The 15,243-nt window shown below is 38.3% G+C and overlaps 1 protein-coding gene and 1 pseudogene across 3 annotated transcripts in view; one reads left to right on the plus strand and one right to left on the minus strand.

Moving 5' to 3' along the window:
- Nucleotides 1–15,243, plus strand: part of ATAD2B (ATPase family AAA domain containing 2B) — a 168,031-nt gene that overhangs the window by 147,022 nt on the left and 5,766 nt on the right. For all 3 annotated transcript variants that reach the window (XM_045447596.1, XM_045447595.1, XM_045447597.1), the window contains exons 23-26: nucleotides 2,689–2,811; nucleotides 8,174–8,311; nucleotides 11,393–12,076; nucleotides 14,898–15,025. In XM_045447596.1, the coding sequence (XP_045303552.1) occupies nucleotides 2,689–2,811; nucleotides 8,174–8,311; nucleotides 11,393–12,076; nucleotides 14,898–15,025 (1,073 nt within the window). The remainder of the gene's footprint in view (nucleotides 1–2,688; nucleotides 2,812–8,173; nucleotides 8,312–11,392; nucleotides 12,077–14,897; nucleotides 15,026–15,243) is intronic.
- Nucleotides 3,339–4,802, minus strand: LOC123581471 (annotated as a pseudogene).

Here is a 15,243-nt window from a genome sequence, read left to right on the forward strand (position 1 = left end):
CGGCTCTTTAGGGTCTTTTGTGGTTCCATACACATTTTAGTATTATTTGTTCTAGTTTTGTGAAAAATGGTATTTTGATAGGGATAGGTTTTTTGTGTTGAATCTGTAGATCGCTTTGGGTAGTATAGACATTTTAACAATACTAATTATTTCGATTTATGAGCTTGGATATCTTTCCATTTGTTTGTATTACCTTCAGTTTCTTTTCTGACTGTTTTATAGTTTTCAGAGTATAGGTCTTTCATTTCTTTGTTAAAGTTTATTTCTAGGTATTTTTTTGGTGTGATCAAAGCGTATACTTTAAATATGTGTACTTTAATATATCTTTTCTATACCATAATAGATCTAGTTTTTTAAAAAAAGATTTAGGGAAGTACAATATGTGAAATAATAAATTCAGATTACACAGTTGTTGTGGGTTTTGGGTCATAAGTTTGTGAGACCTATATTCATTTATCTCCATATATTCATGATACCTCCTTTGGATATTTTTTACGTGTATCCAGACTAAACCTCTTTAAACTTAACTCTAATTTCTAACTTCTTTTCCTCCTTCTGTATTTATTTATTCTCTAGTTTTTGCATCTTTGTGTTACTTTTCATTTTCCCATTTTTCATGCAAGAAACTAGAGAATTATCTTTGATACTTATCCCATACTTCATCATCAAGTTGTGTCATTGAGAACATATCTCAAATCTGTAATCTCCTCTTTACCACCACCACACGGCTTCCTGGTTCAATTTGCTGTCCTCTCTCACTAAAAAAAAAAAAAAAGAGCCTTCTTGATTATGTTCCCTGATTTTATTCTTGACCCCTTCAATCTAATTTCCAGGTAATAGCTAGAGATGATCTTAAGAAGATGTTCACTTAAGTCATGTTACTTCCCTGCTCTGATCTTTTTGACGTTTTTTCGTTGCTCTTAGGATAAAGTCTGAATCCTTTAAATATAATCAGGTTCCCATTTGTCTCTTGTTTATTGTATTCTTACCACAGAGGCTAGTTTTTAGTTTTTTGAAATCTCCAAGATCTTTTTACCCCAGAACTTTCTCCCGTGGTGTTTTCTGAGCCTGCACTGGTTTTCCCACTACTCTTTCAGTGGCTTGCAGTGCAGGCTTTTCAGTCTTCGCTTAAATGCTGCTTCTTCAGAGAGGCCTTTTCTGACTTGTCCAATCCGAATTGGCATCCACACCAAATGCCATGTGGGTTTTCATTGTAGCTATGATTCAGGGTTTTGGGGTGTGAGGAAAGGGGTGAGGGAAGTATTTATTTATATGTGTGTATGAGAGATTATTTGATTAATACCTCTTTCCTATACTCATCCAAAAAGTTCCTTGACAGTGGAGACCTCTCTTGTTCACTACCATCTAGCCATCACCTGGCTCAGTTCCTGGTACAATTCACAACATTTATTAAATGAATGTTTAGAGAAAATGTGTTGGAAAGAAATATACCAGTGTTGCCTTTTAGTGTTGCACATTGTAAGATTTCCACAATGAACTATTAGGAGTTTCTAACAAGAAAAATTATACATAAAATGCCTATACTTTTTGCCATTACTAGGGATGAAAAAGCAGATGTTATTATGAGACTTGGGGTTTTAGTTTTTGATACTTTGTAAAATAAGTGGCCTCGATAATGCTTACTTGACTTTTAATACTTTGGATCTGCATAGCTCTACACCGTACTTTTTAGGTTGTATTGTTGATGAATACTGGCTTCTGGGTTAGGGTAAAGCAGAGACTTAGTACAAATGTTAGGTATAATTCACCTAAAAGGATGTATGTATTTCTTGCCCGGATCTACCTACAATTTATTTACCATTTTGCATTCTTTAGCTTAGCGTGTCTTGCTGTATTTTTCTAGTTCTGTTAGTTTTTTGATAGGTCATCTTTACTTAGGATATATTATATTCTTCACAGTTTTTACCAGTTTTCACTAAATGGAGAAAATTAAGATTTTCTGAATTCTCAGTATCCATCTATGGCAACTTTGGTGCTGGACATAATGGTGAATATCCTCCAAATCTCTTAAAGTTTTTATTGAAAATCATATATGTTTGTTTTTTAAAATATAAAGTAAAGCTTTGTATCTTTGAGATAATGATTTGTTAAATAGGCTTATTAGTTCAGTTGACCCTGAACAACATAGGTTTGAACTGCCTGGGTCCACTGACCATGGATGTTTTTTAGTGAATGCAGGATAGTACTATAAGTGTGTTTTCTCTTACGATTTTCTTCACATTTCCTTTTCTCTAGCTTACTTTATTGTAAGACTACAGTGTATGATATATACAACGTACAAAATATGTGTTAATGGACTATTTATGTTACATGTAAGACTTCTGGTCAGCATTAGGCTATCACTAGCAAGTTTTTTGGGGAATCCAAAGTTACACATGGATTTTCGACTGTGTGGGGGAGTTGGCACCCTAACCCCCTGTGTTGTACAAGGATTACCTGTACTTTGAAGTTCTGAAAATACAGTTCTCAGAAAATTTTGAATGTGATTCACTGGCTTATTATATTTATTTTTTACTCATCATTTAAATGAACTTGTTTCTCACCCAGAAATGCTTTTTACAATTTTATTTAAGTGTTTGTATTCTTTTGTTTCTCTTTTTTAAATGCCCTTTGTTAATGTTATTTCATTTATATGTATAATAAATGTATACCAACTTTTTTTAACAGATAAAATAATTAGACACAGGGCTTGTACCCTGAAGGACACTGCACATGCCATCATTGCAGCTGAATTGGATCCAGAATTTAATAAACTCTGTGAAGAAATAAAGGAAGCAAGAATAAAAAGAGGTAATTTCTAGAAATGACTTTGGCTACTGAAGACCAAGAGTCATTGAATGTTACTGGGTGGTGTCTCTTCAGCGTTGCTGGCAGAATGAAAATAATGCATCCTGAGGCACAGACTGTATATAATTTCTGATATTAATATGTGTCATTTAAATTCTCAAAGATACATATATTTTTAAGTTTATTTATTTTGGGAGAGAGAAAGTGCATGTGGGGGGAAGGGCAGAGAGAGAGGAGAGAGTGAGAATCCCAAACAGACTTGGCACCTGCAGCATGGAGCTCAATGGGGGGCTTGAACTCTTGAACTGTGAGATCATGACCTGAGCTGAAGTCAGACACTTAACCGACTGAGCCACACAGGTGCCCCTTAAAGATATTTTACTTTCACTTTTTGTGAAAGTTTTAGTGCAGCAATGCAAATTACAGAAATAGAGTTCTGTTCAGTGAAATTTTTTTTGCAGGAGTATCTCTTTGTTAATTATTGGTTTTTTTTCTTTTTTAAACTAAAAAAAATTTTTTTTTTTGAAAAGTTAAAAATTCCTTAATTTTTTATTCCTGGTACCACTACCACAATTTACAGGGCAATATACCTGATGTAATGAAAAGAAAAAGAAAAAGACAAAGCTACAACAGATAAAAGACCTCAGGAATGTACATCTAATTGACACTACATTGCATTAATCAATAGCTGCACTTTTTGCAAACTGTGGCTATGACAGTCCTGAACAAGAAGGGTTTCCTGTTTAAGCTGCAGTAACTTTTCTGACTATGGATCATCGTTCCTTCTGTGGCAGATTTTACAGTTCCTCTAATGAATTTGGGACGACTGTCTCAAAGTAACCTGCAGCTTTCCTGACAACTCCTCGCTCTCTCTCCTGCTAAGAACTGTAGCCCTTTTCTTCTGAAAATTTTTAGAACCTTCTGCTACCATATCCACCACTTCCACCACCAGATCCATAACCACCACCATAGGGACTGCCCGAGCTTCTTCCACCAAAACTGCCCCCCTTCATGGGTCCATAATTTGATTGCTGTTGTCCACTATAATTTCCAAAATCATTATAGTTCCCACCACCACCATAGTTACCTCCAAAATTTCCTCCTTCATTGTAACCATCATATCCTCCACCACCGCCACCATATCCACCTCCTTGGTTTCCATATCCTGGTCCACCTCCACCATAGCCTCCTCTACTACTATAGCCAGGACCACCACCATAGTTGCCACCATCACCTCCAAATCCATTATATCCACCATCACCTCCTCCATAACTACCCCTGCTACCACCACCTCCACCACCATAGCCTCCTCTTCCACCAAAGTTACCACCACCTCCAGAGTTTCCTCCACGACCCATAAAGTTGCCAGATCCACCTCCACGACCTCTTTGCGATCCAGCAGACTGCATTTCTTGTTTAGAAAGGGCCTTTTTCACTTCACAGTTATGCCCATTAATAGTGTGGTATTTCTGAACAACAATTTTATCAACTGTATCATGATCATCAAAAGTTACAAAAGCAAATCCTCTCTTTTTTCCACTCTGCCTGTCCTCCATAACTTCTATGGTTTCAATCTTGCCATACTTTTCAAAGTAGTCTCTCAAATTATATTCTTCTGTATCTTCTTTAATACCACCGACAAAAATTTTCTTCACAGTTAGATGGGCACCAGGCTTTACAGAATCCTCTCTAGAAACAGCTCTCTTTGGTTCCACTACACGCCCATCAACCTTGTGTGGTCGAGCACACATTGCTGCATCCACCTCCTCCACACAAGAGTAAGTCACAAAACCAAAACCCCTGGAACGTTTTGTTTGGGGGTCTCTCATCACCACACAATCTGTAAGTGTGCCCATTTTTCAAAATGTTCTCTTAAACTATCATCTGTAGTTTCAAAGCTCAAACCACCAATAAACAGTTTTCTCAACTGCTCTGGTTCCTTTGGATCATGGCCCTCCATTTTGAGACCGGACTCGCCTCTTCCAACTCGAGTTCAATATCTAAACTAAAAATTTTTAAATTGTTTTTAATCATTTTCTTTTTTTAGAGAGAGAGAGAGAGAGAGAGAGAGAGGATGCAAGTGAGCGAGGAGCAGAGAGAGAGAGAGAGAGGGAGAGAGAATGCCACAAGGGGCAGAGAGAGAGACGGAGAGAGAGAGAAGCAGGGTCACCTGAAGTGGGGCTCGTGTTTTTACCCAAAGTGGGGCTCATGTTCACCTGAAATGGGGCTCGAGCTCACCCAGAGCTGGGTTCGTGCTCACCTGATGTGGGACTTGAACTCACGGAACTGTGAGATCGTGGCCTGAGCTGAAGTCAGATGCTTAACTGACTGGGCCATCCAGGCACCCTATTGATTTTTATTCTTAAAGGATTTAGATAGACCTTTATATCTGTAGAGGGCTTACTTTTTATTTTTTTTATTTAAAAAAAAATTTTTTTTTAAACGTTTATTTATTTATTTATTTATTTATTTATTTTTTTTTTTTTTTTTAATTTTTTTTCCAACGTTTATTTATTTTTGGGACAGAGAGAGACAGAGCATGAACGGGGGAGGGGCAGAGAGAGAGGGAGACACAGAATCAGAAACAGGCTCCAGGCTCTGAGCCATCAGCCCAGAGCCCGACGCGGGGCTCGAACTCACGGACCGCGAGATCGTGACCTGGCTGAAGTCGGACGCTTAACCGACTGCGCCACCCAGGCGCCCCGAAACGTTTATTTATTTTTGAGACAGAGACAGACCATGAACAGGGGAGGGGCAGAGAGAGAGGGAGACACAGAACTGGAAGCAGGCTCCAGGCTCTGAGCCATCAGCCCAGAGCCCGACGCGGGGCTCGAACTCACGGACTGTGAGATCGTGACCTGAGCTGAAGTCGGACACTTAACCGACTGAGCCACCCAGGCGCCCCGAGGGCTTACTTTTTAAAAGCTTTTAGAAATACTGTTTTTGTTTTCCCTGTTGATAGTTATGTGCAGTTTTGTTAATATAAAAATAAAGAATTAGCAAATGTGGTTTGTTCATTCAATGTATAATCCTGTCCTTGAGGAACTCACACTTTAGTAGGAGACAGAGAGAAATGTAAAACGAATCAAGTACAGTTGAGGTATATGAATCGATTGGAACATGTTTATAGCACAGAGGAGAGACCTCCTGTTAAGGATCCCAGCATTTTGTCCAGAGTTTGGGGAATGAATATAGGGGTGTTGTCTCTAGTGGAGCAGAAAAAGGGAGGCAGTGACAGAGGAGGAGGTGGTATTTGTAAGCACAGCAGATAATAGCATGTGTAAAGGCACAGAGATGTGAAGTAACATGGTGTATTTGAAGAACTGAAAACGGTTTGGTATTGCTGAAGCTGTACAGAATGGTGGGAAATAGAGCTCAAGAGATGAGCGGAGTCCAGGACATTGAAATTAAGAAGCTTTTTTTCTACTTCCTTAGGCCCTCCCGGGTCACCGAATCTTATAATATAGGGTCTGGACATCATAGCATGTGGCATTTTGTCTTTTTTTTGGGGGGGGGGGGGGAGGGGGTCTCTCTTCCTTATTTGGAATGTAAGTGTTGTGAATGGTTTGTTCACAGCCCTGCTGACGTCCCTGGAACTCTGTCCTATAAATATTTGAATGAATCAATGCCAATGCTAAGGAGCTTAGACTTTATCCTGTAGGTCAGTGTCTTTCAAAATGTATGTGCCTAATACCCACATCAGCTTATTAGACTTAGTGAGTTAGATTCCCCGAGAGGAGTGAGGCTGAGAAATCTGCACTTTAACAAACTACTCAAGTGGTTTTTTTTGTACGCTAAAGTTTGAGAATCATTGCCATAATATGTGTCATTGAAGTATTTTAAGCTGTGGAGTGAATTGGTACATTGCTATGGCAGCAGGAAAACAGCAAGGTCTCAATGTGGCAGGATAGGAAGATGAGAGACAATTTAAAAAACTGTTGGAGCCAGTTTGGAAAACAGTTGGGCAGTTTCTAAAAAATTAAGCATAACATTTACCATACGACTCAGTGATTCTACTCCTAGGAAACACCCCAGAGAAATGAAAACACATGCCCATATAAAGACTATTCATAACAGCTAAAAACTGGAAAGAATGCAAATGTCCCATCAGCTGGTGAATGGGTAAGCAAATGGTATACGGATACTGCTCAGCCACAGAAAAGAACCAAGTACTGATACATGGTACAACATAGATGAACTTCAGAAACATTATCCTAAGGGAAAGAATCTAGTCTCAAAAGACCACCTGTGTGTGATTCCATTTATGTGGAACATTCACAAAAGACAAGTCTGTGGAGACAAAGGGTAGATTAGTGGTGGCATGGGATAGTTATGGTGATTGCATAGCTCTGTAAGTTTACTAAAATCATTTAATTGCATGCTTAAAATGAGTGGTTTTTATGTTATGTAAATTGTACCTCAGTAAAGCTTTTGGAGGAAAAAAACTGTTGGAGCTGTCCAGAGTTTTAATTATCGAAGAGGGCATTGTTAGGGAAGGAAAAGTCAAAATTGGCTGCCATATTACAGGTTTAATGACTTAGTAGATGCTAATACTACCAATAGAGATAGGGAATAACTCCATAGAGATAGGGATGAACAGGTTTTTTTTTGTGGACAAAGATAAACTAGTTATCTTTAATTCGACCTATCTTTAGGATATCTAGTTGGAGATATCAAAGAGGCAGTTGGATATATGGGTCAGAAACTCAAGACATGCTTGGGGTAAACATGGATTTGGGAATTATTATGTAGTGGTAGTAGAAGCTGAAGGCATGAATGATACTTTATGGTAGAAGGTATAGATCAGAATGAGAAGAAAAGGGATTCCAGAGACAGCCCTAGGAAACATCAACATTTAAGGACCACCTAGAAGAAACAAGTCTAGTGAAGGAAATTGAGTTGGAGTGGTTACTCTTAGGAAGATAATATCGGAAAACCAAACTTACTGCAGTGTGGTGTGACAGGCAGCTAACACCAGCTAACCCATTCATGTGAATGGGGTTTAATGGACCAACAGACACTTACTACATTCTAAGATGGCAGAAATAATGACTTTTAGACCATATATTATCGTTGTCCTACAGTCATAAGAATGTGTGCCTTTGCAAATTAAACCGAGTAAACATAGGGTTCCTTTAAGGATTATGTGTTAAGCATGGCCTGCTAGGTTATACTGTTATGATTTTATATCTAGTTTCTTTTCCATCTTAAAACAAACGATGCTTTTTTCATCCAAATTACAAACTGTCCAGGTATAATTAATGACTAAAACTTAGTTCTATATTTCAAACTTTTTTTTTTTTAACCTTGTTGGTTTATGTAGCTAGGAATATTTAAATGGGTGTTGCTTATCTTCTGCCTGCAGGCTTATCGGTAACAGCAGAACAAATAAATCCTCATGGCACTGGAGCTCGGAAGACAGAAACTAGAGTTGAAGAGGCATTTCGGCACAAACAAAGAAATCCATTGGATGTCTGGCACAACTCTGCAAATAAATGTGCATGTGAGTGTTTGAGGAGACCCTGTTATCCAATAGTGGGGACACCTGAGAAGGATGCAGATTTGTTAGGAACTGGGGACACAAACCAGGTGCTGTTGTTTCCCCACACATCTTCTCAGCTTTTCTCTGTTCAGAGGGGAAGGGCTTGTGGGGTCGGATGCTGAATGAGGAACATGCTTCTCTAACCGTATTTGCTCTTTTCTGTTTATATTCAGTACTTGCAGGTGTTGAACTAGGTTTGAATATTTTCAGTCTTAAACTTTGGATTTGGGGTAGAGATGTGGAGCCAACAGACTTTTCATCCACCCCTGCCTCCAGTCCTAACCCTTGCTCTATAATGTACCAGATATTCTCTTTATGGTGGAGAGTAGAAACTTTGACTTAAGGGAGTGGCTGACAGTAGGAGGTTCATTTTTCTGAGAGAGTATCTTGTGCTCACTTTGAAAAATGTGTACAGCCCTTTTAATCTATTTTTGTTTAAGTGAGATACACTTAGGGAAAATTTAGTACTAGTTCTAAGTTTTCTTCACTTTTCCTCATTCATGGTGATATATAAGATTTCCAGAAGACAACGAACACAGCATCTTCCTAATATAGTCCATATGTTTCACTGAGGTTAGCCATACTGTTCTGGTATAAAAGTGGCAATACTGTTGAAACTGTCAGTAAAGCTGGCCATAATATGTTCATTCACCAGTGGCATTGACTTCGAATGGATGAAACATACTCATTGTTTTAGCTTTTGTCTTTGTGATAAGTGGCATTCATATGTGAGAAATTTTCAAGGATTTAGTAGTATATTTGGTTCCATGAAACTGATTAAAGCTATTTGGTGTAGTTGTATCTTGGATCATCATCTGGATTATAGAACATAGCACTCTAATTTAAACTTTGAAGTCCTGTACATTCTCTATATCTAATACAAATATTTATTAACTAAAACCCATTGAAAATTGGCTTTAAGCAGTTTAAGTTCCTTTAAACATTAAAATGTTATTTTAATCTACAAATGTGAGTTTTGTTTTCTCTTACCAGTAGATGGCATATGTGACTCATCATTTGTCTGTTTTACATTAAGTTACTTGAATTATAGATCTAAATATCCCTAAGGGAGAGTTGCTTTCCTGAGGTCTTAGTTTTGGAAACAAGCTCAGAGAGGCTATAAAAATTGACTGTAAAGATTGTGCCCCTGTATTGGTTTTTTCACACAAAGTGTCCCGTGAAAGAGAGTGGTATGTTAAAGATTGGTTCCATAAATGTATATACTACCATATGCCAGGTGCTGTGGAGCTACAGCAGCGCCTAACACAAAATTCCCTATTCCTGTGGAGCTTATATGATCAAGTTCTCTTATTTTGCCAAAATCATACTAACCACTAGAAATAATTCTATAAGGAGGGGAAAAATATTTCTAGTTTGACATCCTCCCAAGTGAGAACATTTTGTTGTTGTTGTTAGCTGGGATGAAAGTGTTAGAAATAAACTTGCTTCAGTAGGCCTTCTACAGCCTTTGCTTAGTGTACTATAGATCAGACAATTGAGCTGGCTCTTGATTGAGCAGAGTTGAGCTGCTACTTGTTCTAGAGTTCTGTAGCTTAGTGAGGAAGGGAAAGGGGAACCTCTTGTACTTTTGGTTGCACGGTTGGAGAATAAGTGAGGTCACACTGTCAGGAGTGACTTGTCAGGTAGTAAAAACCTAACAGCTCCACTTTTTAGAGAAAGAACAAGGTGAATTTTTTTCCCCATTTTTAACGTGTACTGGATTAGTTTTTCATATAGTTAATGGAATGCTTACAAATGCCCATCACTTTAGCTTATGTACAGCTTTTAACAGTAAACTAATAAATTTCTTCTCCAATTACCCTGTAACTGTGAATTATAAAAATAGAAATTAGTAGGGGGAAAAGAAATGGTGAGATGATTCAAATGATATGGTTTTGAAGGCAAAATATAGTTTGAACCAAGTGACTAAATAACTTGAATTTTGGAAATAATTTCAGAAATCTTTAGTAGATTTATTCTTAGATAAGAAAGAAGAGTAATATTTATAACAACATTTGTCCATTTCCTGTGAATACCTTGGTGTCTTTACATACAGAGACTCAATAAGGATTAAAGATGAAAGGATGAAAAAGTATGTAAACGCATATTTGGGGAATTAAAGATTCCTGAGCCTATTGTTAGCTGGAAGTACTCATAAAGCTCATGATGGTTTCTAGCATCTAAAGATAAATACAGTATTTTCAATTTTTGTGGGTCTTCCTTTTCATATAACTGACCGAATATTTATTTTCAGTGTTTTGTTAATGTTGTTGCTACCTTGATAGCAGAGGGCTTAATTTTTTTCCCCATATTTTAAAATAACAACTGTGTAACCAATTGATCTGTTTGATGAACCATTTATAGTAGAGGAGACTAACAGTTGGTCAACCAGATTGTCCTCTATAACCATCATAGGGTTTCTATCCATGACTAAACTGTGGGGATTCCTTCTTCGGGAAGGAGATGTAATAGATAATTCTTTGTGGGATACCTGTAACTATTGTGCCTTGATATACTGGAGCATGTGTTCATTTTCTTTCATGGTTTAGGAGCTTTTGGGTGATGCTGGCAAAGCATTTACCTTCCTGGTGGAAATCCAGGGCTATGGCCCCAAACTTTCTAGGCAGACTGGTAATGTGGTCATTTCTGAAATGTACATAATAGATGCATGGTCCTTGGATGTTAGGAATTAGGAATAGTTGTAAATTTAAGATAATAGAAAATAATTAATGCTGGGTAAACTCCTACAGGAAATAAACTTTTAAAAATTTCATTCTTCAGGAAAAAAAAAAACTTCATTCTTCAGAGTACATCTCTGACTTCATATTCATTCTACTTGTAAGTTGTGAGGATTAGTCAGCATGGATGTCAAGAGCTAAGTAGTTTTTGTGTGTTATACCGGTATGGGTTTACTTTCTTTTATGTTCTTTTTTGGGGGCGGGGGGCGGTTTACTTTCTTTTGGGTCTTGTTTAGTGAACATTTGTAAAACAAGTATTGCACTCCCAAGTTCTACATATCTGTTTTCCTCCCCTGTAAAATAGTTCGAGTTCGGAGAAAATCGAGGCGGCGATCACAGTGGGGTAAAGGAATTATTAAGAAAAGGAAAGTCAATAATTTAAAAAAAGATGAAGAGGACACCAAATTTGCAGACTATGAGAACCATACAGAGGACAGGAAGTTGCTAGAGAATGGAGAGTTTGAGGTAAGCACTGACTGCCATGAAGAAAATGGAGAAGAGACTGGAGACCTTTCTATGACCAATGATGAATCATCGTGTGACATCATGGACATGGACCAGGGGCAGAGGCTTAACAATGGAGCCGGCACGAAGGAGAACTTTGCATCTACTGAAGAAGAGAGTTCCAATGAGTCTCTACTCGTCAACAGCAGCAGTTCTCTAAATCCAGAGCAGACATCTAGGAAAGAGCCTTTCCTTAAAGGAAGCTGTCTAAATGGTGAGGCCTCCACTGACAGTTTTGAAGGAATACCAGTTCTGGAGTGTCAGAATGGCAAAGCTGAAGTTGTTTCTTTCTGTGGTAGTGGAGATAAATGTAATTCTGAACAAAAGATTCTCCCAGAGGACCAGTCAAAAGAAAAACCAGAAACTTCAAATGAACATCTTGGAGATGATCCTGAGAAACTAGAGGCACTGGAATGTAGCAATAATGAGAAGTTAGAACCTGGCCCTGATGTGGAGGTTAAAGATGCAGAACTGGATAAAGAAGGTAGAATGAATATTTTAAAAAACCTGAAATTTTAAACTCCTGAGTTAACTAATTGCTTATTTTGTCTGGTCATCAGTAGCGGTGGTTGATAAGCAGTTATAACTCTCTGAGAATCTGTTAAAGTGTTCATCTCTTTCCCTAGAAAAGTGAACACGTGAATACTACATTTGGGTGGAAGTTTCAGAGGGTTTATGGCCCAGAATGTGTTGCTTTCCTGTCTGCTTACTCTTTTGCTTCCCACCTGATTGTCATCCCGATCCTATTGGATTTATGGCTAAAGTAAACCCATAGGTGTTAAGATGGAATTCTGATAAGAATTATTGGGGTGGGGTGGGGTAGGCATGGGCTGAGAAGACTTGGATACTAGAGCAGTATGGTATGTTACACTCCTGTAGACCCACGTTAAATTACCACTTCTGTTCATTATAATCATGTGACTTTGAGCTGGTTACTTACGCTCTCCAAACCTGTTTTTCCATCTTCTGAATTAAGCTTAGAGTTGTGTCACTGCAGAGATTAAGTAAGTCATGTATATTAATCACCTGTTCTGGTACCTGACACATACTGAGGTATATTCATTCCAGGCATTCACTGTTGAATCTGAGGGATGTTGAGTCTAAGGTGCTCCATTGCTTTGTAAGGCCATTGGTATAGGAAACGGTAGAATGAGCACTGTCAGATCTACCTTGTTCTCACAGACTCAGAGCACTCTGCCAGCTTCTGACTTCCCGTGGCTATGTGATTCTTTTAAGAAGAAGCAGTAATGGGGGCCTGGGGTTTCCTAGCTTGAGTTTGTTTTTCATTCTTTGGCCCATAGTGGGATGGGGTGAGTTAGAGATCTACCCTTTGAATATACATTTCTATCCTGAATAGGTACTCTTCTAACACAAGGCTATTTTGAAATTCTGTCATGCTCTCTAAATTGTGCGGAGTTCTATATAGCTTTAGCCTGGGATTTGGGCTATGTGGGAAAAGTTTTTTGCTGCCAGTTTTTGAGCCCTTTAGCAGAATTAGGAAGTAGAAAAATAAAATTCAAAGTCTTAGAGTTCTTTTAATGGATAAAGAGATAGGTAGGGGTGTGTGTGTGTGTGTGTGTGTGTGTGTGTGTACTGTTCTTAAATGCTACCTATTGAGAATTTTTTTTTTTCTTCAATAATAGAAGGTAGTTTTAAGAGCAGTGTTTATTTTGGTATTTATTTATATTTATCATACGGTCAGAACTTTAAAAATGTGTTGAAGCTAGGGTTAAGTAATGACTGGGACAGAGTGGGAGAAAGGGAGAGCTCTTTCTGATGAGGCACTGTGGGTACAAGGCAAGGAATCCTTTTTAGTGTTCTTCACTATGAGATTTTAGTGAGCTTGCAGAAAAGGTTTAAATTAATATTATGTTCAATTGATTACCTAAAAACTTTAAAGATCTTTGTTGTGTAAAAGCTTTACCTGAAGTTTTCACTTGTAAATGTCAGGGAGGGCAGTGTTACCTAGTGCAAGCTGTCAGGCTCCTGGATGTCCGTAGATAGGGTAATGAGATCAGTAAGGTCTTAACAAAACTCTTCGCATATGTTAATTGAACTATAAAACAAGGCTTTCACTCTAAAGCCTGTCTGAAATATACAGTTTCTCTGCTACATGGAGGTATTTGTTTTCAAAGGCAATATTTTAGTTCTTTTACTATTTGTCTAGCAGGCATTGATGAGAGGGAATTGTTTGAAGACGTGGGAATAAGAGGATTAAGGCAGGAGGGAGGGGAAAGGTTCTCCTTGGTGTCTGTGATGTGGGTCAGTCCTGTATAGAGTTCTGAAATAGTTTAGTTTGTCTTGGTGTTCCTTCCCCCAGGCCTTCTCATAGAGTATGCAGACAGAGGGGAGCATAGGGCTTGATGGCCTCCAGCCCTGGCTAGCCCTTGGAGTGCCTGGTGCTGTCAGATCATGCTCAGCCACCTCAGAATTTGTTTTCTTTGTAGTGTGGCTGGTCTTGGCATGATGTTGAGAGGAAAATAATTAGATTATAGTATTTCACTCTAAGGTAGGAAAGATCACTAGCCCTATTATACTTTAAACAGGCTTATATTTTTAAGGAAAATTGTCATAACCCAGATCAGTTTCTAATAGAATTCTGGGCAATGTAAAAGAGAAAAATAAGAAATTTCAGTTAATGTTGAGAAAGTTTTTTTTTCTTTGCAAGGAAATAATGAAGATAGGTTGGCCTTACTTGGTGTTTGCATCTGCTTTTCTAGGTTCCTTCCCCTCTTCCAGTTCTGAAAGCTCCAAATTTTTAAAAAATGTTTATTTATTTATTTTGAGAGTGACAGAGCACAAGCAGGGGAGGGGCAGAGAGAGAGGGAGAGAGAGAATCCCAAACAGACTCCATGCTCGGCATGGAGCCCAGTGTGGGGCTTGATCTGACAACTGTGAGATCGGGACCTGAGCCGAAATCAAGAGTTGGATGCTTAACAGACTGAGCCGCCCCGGCACCCCTGAAAGCTCCAAATTATGAAATGATGGCTGTAGTAAAAAGAGTGAATCATAAAAAGAGTGAAGACTGCTTTATAAGTTAGTGCTTAGAGGTGAAGATTGCTTTTCTCTTCCTTTAAGTGGATATGTTTATTAGATGATCTTCTAGTATGGCTTGGCTTTCATAGTTGTGGTTTAGTTCTCTTTAATGTGGGCTACTTATTCTTACAAAAAAAAATCATTTACCATTTAAAGAATATACCCTTATTCCAAAAAGTTTTTGTGGTGGGTAAAAGAATTTATACTTGTTTAAGCCTGATTTTTCTTAACTTTTACTTGCTGCAGTGCATTTTTTTTTTCAATTGTAGGTGCTTCTAAAGTAAAGAAATATCGTAAGTTAATTTTAGAGCAGGCAAAAACAACAAGCCTGGAACTGGTTCCAGAAGAGCCCTCTGAGCCTGTGCCACCTGTTATAGTTGATCATGAGAGATTGAAGGTAAGCTTAGCTATTCCCAGTTCATTTTTTTAAAGATTTTATTTTAAAGTAATCTCTACACCCAATGTGGGGCTCGAACTCACAACCCCGAGATCAGTAGTTGTATGCTCTTCTGACTGAGCCAGCCAGGTGTTGTCCCCCCGCCCCCCCCCCCCCCCCCCCCCGCCGTCGTCAATTTTAAATGAATGGAAACACATTTCAATATGTTTGTAGTCAGT

This window comes from Leopardus geoffroyi, chromosome A3 (assembly GCF_018350155.1).
Source record: "Leopardus geoffroyi isolate Oge1 chromosome A3, O.geoffroyi_Oge1_pat1.0, whole genome shotgun sequence".
Taxonomy (NCBI): Eukaryota; Metazoa; Chordata; class Mammalia; order Carnivora; family Felidae; genus Leopardus; species Leopardus geoffroyi.